Genomic DNA, 15,432 nt, shown 5'->3' on the forward strand with positions numbered 1-15,432 from the left:
TCTACTGAAATTGTATTCAGTTTCCGATATTTCATCTGCTACATGGCTTTCATATAGATATTACTTTTTCTGGATATCACACATATGTTCTTGAAATATATAACCTGGGCACATACTTCTTGATGCTTCGCTACAGCTGATTTTACACTCTGTGGCATACATGCTCTTTACTGCATTCTCTTATTGTCCTTCCAGTATCATTGATAGATGCTTTGCCAAACTCTCCCACAATGTTGAAGCGATCAGGCACAACCACTGTAACCAGAAAAAATCCTTCAACCATTCTTCAGGAGAAATCTGTTTATGTGGTCAGCTACTCCAAATATAAATAATAAATTCGCATATTGTGCAGGAGGTTCTTTGTTCTTCTTGTTTCATTATTATTATTATTATTATTATTATTATTATTATTATTATTATTATTACCACTTCTTTTGAAGGACCAATTTACGGAAATGTCGGCCTTGTTGGCCATCAATATTTTCACAACACACACACTTTCTGTCACTGCTTAGAAATCACAACGAGGTCAGAGCTTTCACAGCAGCTTGCTCCTGGGCTTGTTGGTGAAGCAAACCATCATCTAGATAACAGTTTTTGTTGGTATGTTTCCTATAAACTGTGTCCTGGAGTATAGTCAGGTCTTCTGTAGATAAAAATATGTAAGTACGAGAGGCCAACCTCACTCTCCATCCCCATGACTAAACAGATTTTTGGGTGGAAGTCATTCAGACAACTGTGGAACTTATGTCTCTCTTTCCTATTATGTAGCAATACAATACAACGAATGTCTTATCCAATGACAATGACCCTGAAAGCATGCAGTTTTATAAGACATTTTATTGACCATTAAAGCAACAAATTTTATTTAAATAAGCATACTGATACACTTACTTGACTGGCTGTTAACAAATGGAAAGCTACATAATTTTTATATACGTGGTGTGTCTAAAAAGTCCAGTGAATGCCATCAGACAAAAAACAGAACGAAAGATACAAAAAAATGTTTGTTATTGCCCTTCAAAATAGTCGCCACCCGCTAAAACACACTTTTGACGTTTGTACAGCTGGAAACTATCAACAAAGGCCTCCACTGGAATCGATCGCAGAATGTCTGTCACACGATCTTTAATGGCACTCACAACTGCACAATGTTCACCTTTCATGGCCGCCTTCAGGTGGATGCGGGAAGAAGTCCGCAGGAGCCACATCAGGGGAGTACGGAGGGTGTTCAAAACATTTACCATCTTCTGCGCCAGGAATTGGTGCACACGAATTGCACATTGTGCAGGCGCATTATCGTTGAGCAGCATCCATTTTCCAGTCCTGTGCAACTCTGGCCGAACCAGCCAGATACATTGTAGCAATCGGTTCAAAATGGACTGGTAAAATACAACATTAATGGTTTGAACTGCAGGAACAAATTCCTTGTGGATAATAATGTTCTTGTTGAAGAAGGCAAACAGTGTCTTCACCTTGGATCTTTGCAAATGGCTTTTTCCTGGATATGGGGAAGATGGTGAACACCATGACATCGAGTGCCGTTTTGATTCCAGATCAAACTGGTAGCAATAGGTCTCATCTCCCACGACGATGGTGGTCAGAAGCAATGGATCCTGGTCACACATGGAAATGAAATCACCAGAAGTTTCCATCCATTTTGCTTTCTGCTCATCTGTGAGCTTGTGCTGCCCAAATCAGAAGCAGATATTCCTCTTACCCAAATCATTTCAGACGATGGTGTGCACCATGTACTTCCTAATGCCCAATTCCTCCGCAATCAATCCGAGTTCATTGCCGATCTTGTGCCAGCATTTGTCACACTGTCTTGATCTTTTCTGGGGTTCTGCTTTTCAATGGCTGACCTAAATGTGGTCAGTTGTTTCCTTCCTTTTACAGAGTCATTTAAACAATTCACAAACACATTTTCTGCTCACAGCTTCCCTCCCATACATCTGCACGAACATTCTGTGTGTCTCCATTGCAGTCTTCCCCTATTTGTAGCACAACTTGATGTTTACACATTGCTCAACTGTGCTGTGGCATTTCCTCTCACACTGACTATGTTCAACTCGTTGCAGTCTGTTTACGTAGCCAGTCATATGCTGTGTATCGATTCTCCTGAAGTCTCTGATGCCTGTACAAGCGTGCTATGTTGCCATTTAGATATGACACCATTCACTGAACTTTTTAGACACACCACGTACGATCTTTGCTTACATGATGACACTAATTTTTCACAAAGTCACCATTGATAATGAAACATCTTTTTTATTGCATCATGAGCTTTTTTTTACACCTTCGCCAAAGTGGTTTCCGGCTGGTACTTCACCATTTATTGACAGAATCCTTGAGTTCATCTTCATTTGTGAAGTGCTGAGTAGCCAGTCAGGCCTTCATTGTGAGGAAGAGATGAAAGTTGCTTGATGCCAACCCTGGACAATAGGAAAGATATTGATTATCTCCCATCCAAAAAGCTTGATTTTTTCCTTAGTTCAACATGCTGTGCATGGTTGCAAACTGACGAGAAGGAGAAAGGTCCAATAGGTAGTCACCCGGTAACATTTATTTCTAACTGTCCTCCAGAGATACTCACAGAAAATCTCTGATGTCACAGTGTTCTCACGCATTAGTCTCATGACATATGTTGTCAAAATTTATTTGCCATTCCAAATAAACTGTAACTAACTTCCTGACAACATTATGAAAAGGAACGATTGCTACTCACCATATAATGGAGATGATGAGTTGCAGATGGACACAACAATAAGACTTAACTAGTTAAAGATAGTCGTGTGTGTGTGTGTGTGTGTGTGTGTGTGTGTGTGTGTGTGTGTGTGTGTACTTTATCTAATTCTAAAGGAAGGTCTTTTGACCAAAAGCTTACTTGTTAATAGTCCTTTTGTTGTACTTATCTGTGACTCGATTTCTTCGCTATATGGTGAGTAGCAATCTATCCTTGTCATAATGTTGTTATTGTTCCATCCTGGATTTTCCATAGTTCAGCTATTGTCTTGCACTTCACACATGCTTCCTTGAATTTTTGGGCTTATTGGGAGAATGAGTGTCTATCCACTGTTTGGACTTTTCCCTAATTTCAGAGCTGTCTTATCCTCAATAATTATTCTGTTCAGACAATACCCCCTCTTCATGGTAGTGCTGAAGAAACTTCAAGAAAGTTTGGCACCAACCATACCCAAAATTTATGGAATCCTAACCTCTCCATCACATTGTTGAAGCAGATTCTCCTTGAAACCTCAAACACATCATCTTAAAATTCAGAAGTGATGCCTCGCACAATTTCGTCCGCATGCAGCACAAATTCATCAGTCACATCTGAATGTCTTCCTGGACCATTGTATTGTGCCCATTCGTGGGACCAGGTTCAAATTTTCTGTGCCACTACCACTTTACACACCATCACGCATAACAATATTCCATATACATCACACACTCGAGTATGAATCTCACAACTGTCTCGGGGTGCATTAACACTGTACATTTCAACTGCTTGCTTCTCACACACCGATGAACAAAATACCCATGTGACTGGTGCAAAGTTACCTACAAAGTCTCCTTTTCAGCCACACAATCACCATGCAGTTAGGAGCATTTGTTTATTTTTAATAGTCAATGCGAAGTTAACATATGAATAGCCCTCATACAATGAAAAATCATAAATTTGAGACAATTTTCCATCTTTGCTGAAATGACATAAAAATGAAAACAAGCCTTTCAAATAGACTTACATGTGCTTTTTCCAATGGTGTAAATGATTATAAAATTAGAGGAGCCAATTTTACGGTACACAGTGTTCAAAATAGGCAAAATTTAGTACATTTAATATTTCTGGTAACTTTAGAGGCTGATAACTTAGTGATAAATTTGTAGGACACTTTACAATTCTGTAATTTTCAGACAGGCAGGCAGACAATGTACCGACAAATGTTTCAATTTCCGGTGCCTTTTATTCATCACCTATTTCTTGCTAAAACATGAGGAAAGTTCATCACAATGATTTTTCTGCTAATTTGAAGAGAGACTTTGCCATGAGCGTTGCTCATCTTCACTTATGCTATTTCTTACTTAAACGCAAAAGTTTGTCAGGACGGCAAGCTACTGAATCCCAACTCTTTCAGCTCAGGAGCAATGGCTTGCCAAAAGCTGAGACTTTTTGAGTCTTTTCAGTTCTGAAAATGCATCTCTCTCCAAATACTGGTGGAGCCACAACTTGGCATAAGTTCTAGTCGGACTCTTGAGCATTGCATAAAAAGTGAGAACAGCTGGGACCTAGGCTACCAGATATACACATAGGAGTCCAGAGGAAAATATAATTACTGTATAAAGGTTGATTACTACTCAGTGATCAGAGGTGATGCTGAAAATCAGAGACACACACAAAAAAATGTAATGACAGAATTCCTCGTAAGACAGCTAAAAGTCACCCTTCCACCCCCAACCCCCTTCACAAAACACACAAACACTCTCTCTCTCTCTCTCTCTCTCTCTCTCTCTCTCTCTCTCTCTCTCTCTCCCTCCCTCCCTCCCTCCCTCCCCCCCCCCCCAAATATTCCAAAACTGAGCCTCCATTTTCTTTATATGTCTGTGTGATACTCAACGTATCTATATGGTGAGTAGTAATCTATCCCCAATCTCATAAATATTTACAGATATTTGATTTCCATCACTATGTGACGACATAAGAACATTAAAATCTTTTAATACTCAATTATTTCTTTAAGTACGTCAATATGTCATTACTCATTACAGTAATTTGCACGAATACCAACTTTTGTAAACAGTAATAAGTACGCCTTCTACTTTCCTGAGAATGTAGAAAGGAATCGAAAAGGAAGACGGAATAGTGGAACACCTTTCTTTCTACTTTTAGAAATCAAGCATTATAATATAAAAAATGAAGAGCACTGCTATGTAACAGCAGCATCAGTAATTGAAGGGTAAAAAGAAATTTCATTCTGTATCAGTAACGAGTCCACTGTCATGCAAACACCATAGCTATGTGTAATAGCATAATTTGAATTTTAAATGTCAGTCTTCTGCAACGGCAAAATAGAAATAGGCTTCAATCCTGCTGACAAGAGGACAACTAGCAATCTGTGAACCATAAACAAAATGGTGTACACACAAACAAGAGTGAGGCATAACCCTTACTGCTGGAATATGAGTAAAAACAATGAATCAATTATAAACAAAAAAGTTCTATTACATGGGACGTCATAGGATCCAGGAACACATGCCTTATGAACTGTTTCTAAAGTGCAAGTGCAATGAGGCATACAAAAAGATGACAAACTCCATGTTAACTTTCTTCCATGGAATACTTACACTCTCATAAATATCCTTTATAATGATTTCTGCTTGTTTTTTAGATGTCTGCTTCAACTTAGCATTCCTTTTGGCTGCCACTATAGCCTGTGAAGGTTTCACCTTTAAAAAAATTGAATAAATGACCAATTACTGTTTGTAATGGGATGTCAACATTGTACTCACTAGTGATGGAGCATTTCTGCACACATCTGACAAACATTTGGGGTGGAAATGAGCAATACATCATCTAAATAATCTTGGTAAGTGCACGAATCAAGAATGGAAAATGTAATCTCATGTAAGGCATGAAGTACTGTCATTACCGTTCATGTATTAAATATTAGAAGTATGCCTCTCCAGTATATAGTTGCTTTAATTATTACAAGTTTTGTAAACAAGAACCTAGTTTCTACTAGGAAGAGACGATTTGTATACATAATCACAACATACTCATTCTAATTATGCAAGGCAAAGACCACTTGTCACACAAATTTAAACACAAAAATAGCCTTCCTATCCTTCTCTACTGTTTCCTATAGTGTCCTGCCATGACTTCGTCCATAAAGATTTCTTTTTTTGTAACAAGAGGCAAAGTACACTTTCCAAATGCCATATGGGCTCAGTGAATACTTGATGGGAACTGGGTTCTGGTCCATGTTTACATTTCCAATGACGAAGCAATTCCAAGATTTTTTTATTTTAAATTCCATTCAATTAAAATCATTTTACCACATTTGCTTTCATTTACAAGTTTCTTTTTTTCCCCCATCCACAGTCTTCCTGTACATTAAAAAACTCAACAAAAAAAAGTTCATCTGAAGAATAAAGTCTGGCCAATTTGAGAAAATGAATGTGTCCAGTGAACAATTGAAAATAACAATCACTGCAACTACAAACACATTCAGCTCATCTTTGGAATTGCATCAGCAGACGACTAAGACTCCACCCAAGTATTTTAATATTGTAGTTTATAGTCAGCAGACACACTACTAACACACAAACAAGATCCTTCTTTGGATGTCTGTCAATAAAAGCCTAATGACTAATTCCAGGAGTTCTAAAACAATATTCAACATTATAATTTTTAGGGAACATGGTTGCCACATTACTGACAAGTCAAACTAGCAGCCACACATAGTGGCTTTTGCTCAATAATATTAACACAATGAAAAAGAAATGAATAAGAGTTCAAGTATCTGAGCAGTACGTATTTGTTTTGCTGCAAGTGGAACTGTTGCCACATGATTCATGAAAAACAAAACTGCAGGAAGAACAGCAATTAGAGATTGTTATGCTAAAAACAGTTTCCTAATCGTTTCACAACAACAACAAAAAAAAAACAAATGAGGATTTTCAAGAAACAATGTCCCATCACATCCAGGACTGTTCACACATTGGCTGTAGCACAGATAGCACTGAGGACATCCAATCGTGAATGAACAATCTAGCTTGTGTGCACTACATAGTATGCCAATATGCCTCAATGGGTCACCTGAAACAATAAACTTTCATATCTATGTCATTGCCCAAATAATGTTCAAAGTAATTTATCTCCCATCCCAAAAAGTATTATTCATAGCAGCCACTGACAGGGTTTTCAGATGTTTAAACTGAGAAAATTAAGAAGGAAAACAGTTAATCCAACATATCTAAATCACATTCCTTTTGTAAATGACACAGTAAAGCTTGCATCCAGTGCAGATAAACTAATCAAAGAAGTTAACAGATTAAATGTAATAGAAACAGCTCAAAAACAGCATTTTTCCTTTATGGGAATCCTCTTTCTCAATAATCTTTTGAGCACATGAAACAGCTATGCCCGACCACCTGTGTAATAAAGGAAAAGGAAATGTGCTTTCTCGGTGGAGTTTAGCTAAGCATACTGTGTCTCCAATCGTGAATGAACAATCTAGCGTGTGTGCACTACACAGTAGGCCAACATGCCTCAACGGGTCATTTCAAGCTAAGCTCAGAACATGCAGGTATTGTCATTTTATGGCATACAATGCAGTGGCTTCACTCAAATGAATCCACTATTGTGCAACATAGAACATGAGGATCTGCCTCGTAGTGGTTGGCCAACAATACCAGCTGATGAACACTACCTACAATTTACGACTTTTAGATACCCCTGAGGGAAAAGCAAAAGAACTTCTCATTGCAATTTTTATTAACAGTAATTTGACAGCTAAGCAAAGTCCTTCAACCTATTCCAACTGTACAGTCAACACTTCAGTGATGGGTTCCTCTTTTAAGTCTGTGATGGATGAGCACACACAACTCATATTATGAAAACCCTCCTCCAAAATACAGGAAGCAAACAAATAGAAATGACTGCAGTATCTGTTGATAAGGAATAGATTGTGAATGTTTGGCACCAGTTAATACTTGCAGTGTGTCATCACCTTTCCACATACCAGATCATCTCAAGAGGACCAACACCAAGAAGTGGGATGGCTATAGCAATGGTGTCTTGAGGACCACATAAACAAGCTGCCAAAAGGGGGAGGGGGGCAGGTGGCTATAGGGGCGGGTTCAAGTATATTACAACGTATAGGATGGAAATGTTAACTGATGGGCTGGACAATAGGTTGGAAGAGCCGACACGGATATTGCACAGGCCTTAAATTCCCCTTGAAAGCGGTGAAACATGTCCAACTAATTCACCTGCCCAAGGAATGTGTGGGAGTGCATGCCTGAGATGTGCATTGGTGCCTGGCCGCCTCTAAACTTTTTTATGACAGTTACACATCAAGCATCCGAAATACATTGCACCAATTGCTGACAAGAATCTGGTGCTAATGACTGCAGTTCTATTTCAGATTTTCTCTTGCTCACTTTCCTTGTGCATCATTGTGTAGGAAAGGAGGTGGGTGGATTGTAGCACTGTTTATAGTGGTTGCCTTGATACCAAACTAATCATACATAGAGGGATGAGTGCTGCCTGAATTGCAAGTCATCCCAGCTGCATTCAAAACTGCAGGAATCAGCTCTTTTGTATTCTCCTTGTGGTAATGAAGAGCCATAATTTGTAGGTAGTTGTCAGCTACAGTTGGCCACAGGTGAACACTACACGATAGATCCTCAACATTTTCTGTCACATGATAGCAGGTTCATTTAAATGAAGGTCACAGTGGTGTATGCCAGTTCGGTGAGCAACTTCCTGTGCTGACAACTCCTTTTGCCATGAAGCGATAAAACCTGCACGGTCTAAGCTGTCCTGTGCTCAAAACAGTACTAAAAATGTTTCCAATACAAAAGTCTCTTTTTAGCAATTTACATATAACCATTATTTTAGTTTTTGTTGTTATTGTGGTCTTCAGTCCAAAGATGCATCTCATAACTTTAGTCTACCCTGTGCAAGCCTCTTTATCTCTGAGTAACTACTGCAACCGACATCCATTTGAACATGCTTATTCTATCCATTTCTTGGTCTCCTCCTACAAATTTTACCCCCTCGCCCCACACATACTTTCCTCCAATAGTAAACTGACAATTCCTTGATGTCTCAGAATGTGTCGTACCAACCAATTCATTCTTTTAGTCAAGTTGTGTCATAAAGACCTCCTTTCCAATCCTATTCAGTACCACTTCATTAGTTGCGTGTTCTACCCATCTGATCTTCAGCATTCTTCTGTAACACCACATTTCAAGATACTTCTACAGTAAAATTTGGAGTAGGAATTAAAGTCCAGGGAGAAGAAATAAAAACTTTGACGTTTGCCAGTGACAATGTAACACTGTCAGAGACAGTAAAGGACTTGGAACAGTAGCTGAACGGAAATGTACAGTGTCTTGAAAGGAGGATCTAAGATGAACATCAACAAAAGAAAATTGAGGATAATGGAATGTAGTCCAATTAAATCAACTGATGCTGAGGGAATTATATTAAGAAATGAGACACTTAAAGTAGTAGGTGAGTTTTGCTATTTGGGAAGCAAAATAATTGATGATGGTCAAAGTAGGGCAGATATAAAATTTAGATTGGAAATGGCAAGAAAAGTGTTTTCAAAGAAGTGAAATTTGTTAACACCGAGTATAGATTTAAGTGTAGGAAGTGCTTTCTGATAGTATTTGTATGGAGTGTAGCCACGTATGGAAGTGAAACATGACGATAAACAGTTTAGACAAGAAGAGAGCAGAAGCATTTGAAATGTGGTGCTACAGAAGAATGCTGAAGATTAGATGGGTTAATCACATAACTAATGAGGATGCACTGAATAGAACTGGGTAGAAGAGAAATTAGTGGTACAACATGACTAGAAGACACATTCTGAGGCATCAAGGGATCACCGATTTAGTACTGGAGGGAAGTGTGGGGAGTAAAAGTAAAGTGAGAGAGACCAAGAGATACAGTAAACAGATTCAAAAGGACATAGATTGCATTAGTTACTCAGAGATAAAGAGGCTTGCACAGTATAGAGTAGTATGGAGAGCTGCATCAAACCAGTCTTTGGACTGAAGACCACAACAACTATTCTCTTCTAGTCTGAACTTATCATCATCCAGGTTTCACTTCCACATGATGCTACACTCTAGACAAATACCTTCAGAAAACACTTCCTAATACTTAAATTAATATTAGATGTTAACAAAAGCCTGTTTTTCATAAATACTTTTCTTACTAATGCCAAGCTACATTTTACATTACCCCCATTTCATCCATCAACAATTATATTTCTCAAACAGCAAACCTTTTAGTGTCCCACTTCTTGTAATTTCCTCAGCTTCACCTGACTTAATTGAACCTAATTTCAATACCCTTGTTTTGCTTCTGTTGATGTTCATTTTATATCTTCATATCCTCCTTTCAAGACACTGTCCATAAACAATTATTCATCCACGTCCTTTTCTGTAACTGCAGAATTACAATGTCAGCAACATGCATCAAAGTTTTGTTTCTTTTCCCTGGACTTTGATTCCTTCTCCAAACTGTTGAAGTGGTTTTCATAACTGCTTGCTTGATGTACATATTTAACAACGTTGGGGATAGGCTACCTCCCTGTCTCAGTTTCTTCTCAACTACTGTTTCCCTTTCATGCCCGTCAACTATTGTAGCTACTGTCTGGTTTCTGCAAAGTTGTAAATAGCCTTTCATTCCCCATACTTTATCCCTGCTATTTTCAAGTATTTTAAGGAGTTTATTCCTCCAGTCAACATTCTCAAAAACACTCTCAAAGTTCACAAATGGTATCAACCCAAGTTCACCTTTCTTTAAACCGATCTTCTAGGATAATCGTAAGATCAGTATTACATCGCACATTCCTACATTTCTCTAAAATCCAAACTGATCTTTCCCAAAGCTGGCTTGTTCTGTAAATAATTTGTGCAAGCACTTTGCAACCATGCCTCAGTAAACTGATGTTTGAGTAATATTCACACATGTCAACATCTGCTTTCTTTGGAATTGGAATTATTATATTACTCTTGAATTCTTAGATTATTTCACCAGTCTCAAACATCTTGCACACCATGGGAATAATTCTGTAATGGTTGGCTCTCCTAGCCATATCAATAAGTCTGAAGGAGTGTCATCTATTACAGAGGCTTTGTTTTGATTCAGATCTTTCAGTGCTCTATCAAATTATTACTGCAATAGCAATATCTCCCATCTCATCGACTTCTTTTCTCCTACCGATATTACTGCTTCAAGTCCAGGTCTCTTTTATTGTCCGTGTAGATTTTCCTTCCACATTTCTGTTCTTTGCTTAGTTCTGGTCCTTGATTTGAGTGCTTGACAGTCATAGAGCTACATCTCTTACCTCCAAAGGTCTCTTAATTTTCCTATTGGCAATATCTTAATTTTCCATAGTTATACATGCTCTTGTGACCATGCATTTGCTCTCTACCCATTCATGCTCAGCCATTTTGCACTTTCTATCATGCTCATTTTTTACACGTTTGCATTCTCTTTTGCCTGCTTTATATTCTGCATTTTTATATTTTTTCCTTTCATCGGATGAATTCAATATCTCCTTTTATGTGCAAGGATTTATACCAGGGCTCGTGTTTTTACCTATTTGATCCACTGTTTCCTTCACGATTTCATGTCTCAAAGTTACTCACTCTTCTTCTACTGTATTCCTTTTCCCTGCTGCAGTCAATGGTTGTCTAATATTTCCTTTAAAATACATAGCCTCTGGTTCTTACAACTTACCCAGGCCCAATCTCCATAACTTCCTAGCTTTCTGCAGTATCTCCAGTTCATTACCAAATAAATTATGGTCAGAGTACACATCTACCCCCACACATCTCTTAGTTTAAAATGTTATTGTTGTTGTTTTTGTTGCTGCTGCTGCTGCTGTATTTACTGGTCCTGTTGTCTACAAAGCAGCTTATGCATATGACATTGGACAAGTAAAGTTATAAATATACAGCTGAAAGTCATTTCTAGGCATACGTATTTAAGGTTTCAATCATATACTTTATACATAAGTATTCACATAACACATACTTCATAAATTTAAATATTCTTCAATGGAGTAATGGCGGTAATGCCATAAATACGACTTCAGACATTTTCCAAAGCTATTGACTTCAGTAATAGCTTTTACACACACAGGATGTTTGTTATAAAGCTTAACTCTCATGAGAAAAGTACCTTTTTGGCACAGAGCTGTGCTGATTTGTGTTATATGTAAGTTTCTGTTTTGTCTGGTAGAGTGATCATGTAAATCACATGGTGTGCATTTGTTACTGTTTTCTCACTACAGCATGATTTCAGTGAGCAAAAAAGGTAATACGTTTTGCTCAGTTCTGCATTGAGATATTCAATACACTTATTCCATTTGACATTGCTCTGCAGCCTAAGTCCTAAGAATTTGGTTTCAGTACTGTTATGAACTAGTTCAAAATTGATAAGAGACCGATGGGATAAACATGTTTTTGTTCGAAGCATTGTGGAATTTTGGTGTAATGTTTTTTTTTTTTTTTTTTTTTTTTTTACAAGCTGATTATTCTGTGCCCATCTGCCAAGTTCTTTCCTAACTACATTTACGACTAATGTTAACTGTTCACTGCTGTCACCTTTTAGTAGAAATGTGGTGTCAACTGCAAATATGATTGTTTTATGTGCATCAACATTTAAGTTTAGATCATTTATGTACATTAGGGGCCCACTACTGATCCTTGGAGTACACCACAATTAATTTGCTTATTGTCAGATAAGTGTTTGGACACAGTTTTTAGTTCAATATTTGTGTGCTTGATGCACACTGTCTGCATACAATTAGTCAGGAAGGAACTGATCCATTTGTTGGACAGACCTCTAATACCATATGTTTCAAGCTCTGGGCGGGTTCCTCTTTTATTTCTTTTCTCGAGTTCATATTCTCTTACTATTTTTCGTTTCCTTTCTTTTTCTACTATCGAATTCCAGTTCTCAATCACAATCACATTTTCCTCTCCCTTAAGTATCTCAGTAATTTCTTTTATCTCGTCATACATTCTTTCAATCTCTTCTTTGCCTGCAGAGCTAGCAGGCATATAAACTTATACTACTGTGGTGGCTGTTTGTGTGCTTACAAGATTTGAAGCTCAGTGCTCACCTATCAAGTTCCTAAGGTAGTACGGTGCAATTCTAAAAAATTAGTTTTGATGGTTAGATGATTTCTGAGTGCTGTATTAAACATTTGCAACTCACTGACATTTCTCGGCATCTGAGTACTTAGTGCAACATCTCTAGTTGAAATTCCACAAGTAACAACACTTTTTTTACTTTCATTCATTTTCTATCTTTATTAACAAATAATGACTCAATTTTTTAATGAGAAAACCTTTTCATTCTAAATATGAAATATAAGAAATGTCAGATTTCACAATAAATTTAAAATTTGGTGGAAAAATGCCAAACAAAAAATTATTTAAATTTTTATTTCTAAATACTGAACTGTATTATTGACATACAGTATATTGTTTTCTTATTTAACATTACAGCATTTCTCATGTCTGTAACAATCTTCTTATACGAGCAGTAATTAAAACTAAATGTATTACTGAAAAATTATTATACAATATTTGTTCTAGTCCTCAGATTTGATCCAGTGACTTAATAATTACGAGACCTTTATACTAAGCAAGACCTTTATATTAAGCTCTCAGCTTTAAAGGTAATTTTTTCATGTTTTGAGGATTTTTTCATACTGCTTTAGAAAACTGATATCCAGGCAATGATCTTCAAATACTATAGGTACGAAGAAATTCGAAGAAGACCAGTCTATAAGGTCTAATTTGTTGGAGGGATTACATAATGGTAAAATAGAGGCTTATATACCCAATTTTAAATTGAATATTATTTTCTTCAGTATATGTGAAATCTGACCTAAAGTTATTGTTATGAAATGCAGATTAAAGTTGAAGAAATTGCAGTAGTGTGGGATTGCAGAAGTGCGGGAAAGTTGAAACAACTGGATATAGACAGTTTTTTAGCAAGTCATCCTGCACCTACCCATCCATGTCATCTCGTACACCATCTTAGAACTGAATGAATCTTTGCTCATTTTTTTCTCCCTATGCACATAACAACCCATACCAAATTTTAGTACTTTAGCTCTGTTTCCATTTTATGGCACTTCAAAGTTTGAAAATCTCATCTTTTTAACATTGTGATGGCACAAAATAACATTACCAACATACTGAAAATAAATTACCGTCTCTCTAATTGCCATCCAAACAATGTGATATTTTAAAAGAAAAAGATCTCATGCCTTTAAATAACAGGGAAAAATATATGCTCACATTTTAGTATTTTATTTTGATAAAAAAATATATAGATCACTTTTTACATCAAATATCACACAGGGTGAATGGAATAATCCCTAAAAATTGTTTTACAAACTAATGTTCGAAGGATGAGCCAACACTTGGGAAAATAAAGTAATGGGCTTTTGTCGTCTTTTTTAACAAATAACAGTTTTTAATTTTTTCTTTTCAGACCCTAAAATAAACCATTGAAATATTAAGGCTCTTGAGTAATATACTTTTAACCTAATTAAAAATTTATATGATAGAACTTATGAAGGAAACAGTCTCAACCACCAGTATTTTTTTAAAAAAGCTGAAGTTAATTCGGTTTTTCCAAGAACACCATACAGTTTTACATCTGATGACATGAAACTGTGACTGATTTAATTAAATGTTAAAAAATTCCACCATGGTAGTGATGATTGTGCAGGGCAAAAAAATAATTCTATAAACCTAAACTGATTTTAATATTAAAGCTGGATGGTCATTCTTTGGGCACTAAAAACTAAGTGTGATGACATACAAGGGACAATTAGATTACCACGACAGGAGGATTTTACGAAGATCCACAGGAATTGAAAAACTACCTGGATCAGATTTGTTGCAGTTTGGTAATGTTAATGGCATCATAGTTAAGCATTATTTTATTTCTTACGAGGTTGGTTAGTCAGGCACAGCCTGACCTTGCAGAATGCTCTGAAGAATTTCAAACATTTCCAGGGACTATAAGTCTCCATAATTTTAAGCCATTAGATTATTTAGGGAACTTGGAAGCAATGGAGATTAGTAGTGATATGGGGCCCACCTTCAAATACAATTTAAGGAATAAATTAGCATCCTGTATGATGGAAGATATTTTGATCCCACCTTGTAGAGATGCTTATATGTGGTACTTTGGGATAATCATTGAACAGGACATGATGTTACTATACATTTTGTGCATCCTTCAGTTTGTTTGTTTTATTTTAGGACACAAAAACAACTAGGGGCATATGCGCCCATCTCAAAACTGTAAAACACGATGACAAAGACAGGAGTTAAAAATGACTATACGTTAATCCCAACTGATGGAAGACAAAACAGCTAAAAACAGGGACATGGAGAAAGGTCTATAAAATACACCACAGAGAAAAAGTGGCCCAGAACTAAAAATTAAATTCTCTTCGCCACATTGCTATAAGAAGTAAACGTGACTGACAGCTCGCTTATCATTTACTAAAACAGCCAATAACTCAGACGGCAAACCCAAACGGGAACATACACAGTCTTAAAATATTATATATAAAGGATATTCTGTCAGGAAATGGCGGACAGTTAAAAGTTGGGCACAATGTGCACAAAGTGGTGGGGGAACCATGGCTA

At 36.9% G+C, this 15,432-nt stretch overlaps 1 protein-coding gene across 9 annotated transcripts in view; it reads right to left on the bottom strand.

Moving 5' to 3' along the window:
* Window positions 1-15,432, bottom strand: part of LOC126357309 (histone deacetylase 6) — a 318,706-nt gene that overhangs the window by 263,340 nt on the left and 39,934 nt on the right. For 6 of the 9 annotated variants that reach the window (XM_050007447.1, XM_050007446.1, XM_050007445.1 and 3 more), the window contains one exon: window positions 5,347-5,448. The exons of the other annotated variants lie outside the window; for them this stretch is intronic. In XM_050007447.1, coding sequence (XP_049863404.1) covers window positions 5,347-5,448 — 102 coding nt within the window. The remainder of the gene's footprint in view (window positions 1-5,346; window positions 5,449-15,432) is intronic. 9 annotated transcript variants of the gene reach the window in all.

The sequence above is a fragment of the Schistocerca gregaria genome, chromosome 1, assembly GCF_023897955.1.
Source record: "Schistocerca gregaria isolate iqSchGreg1 chromosome 1, iqSchGreg1.2, whole genome shotgun sequence".
Taxonomy (NCBI): domain Eukaryota; kingdom Metazoa; phylum Arthropoda; class Insecta; order Orthoptera; family Acrididae; genus Schistocerca; species Schistocerca gregaria.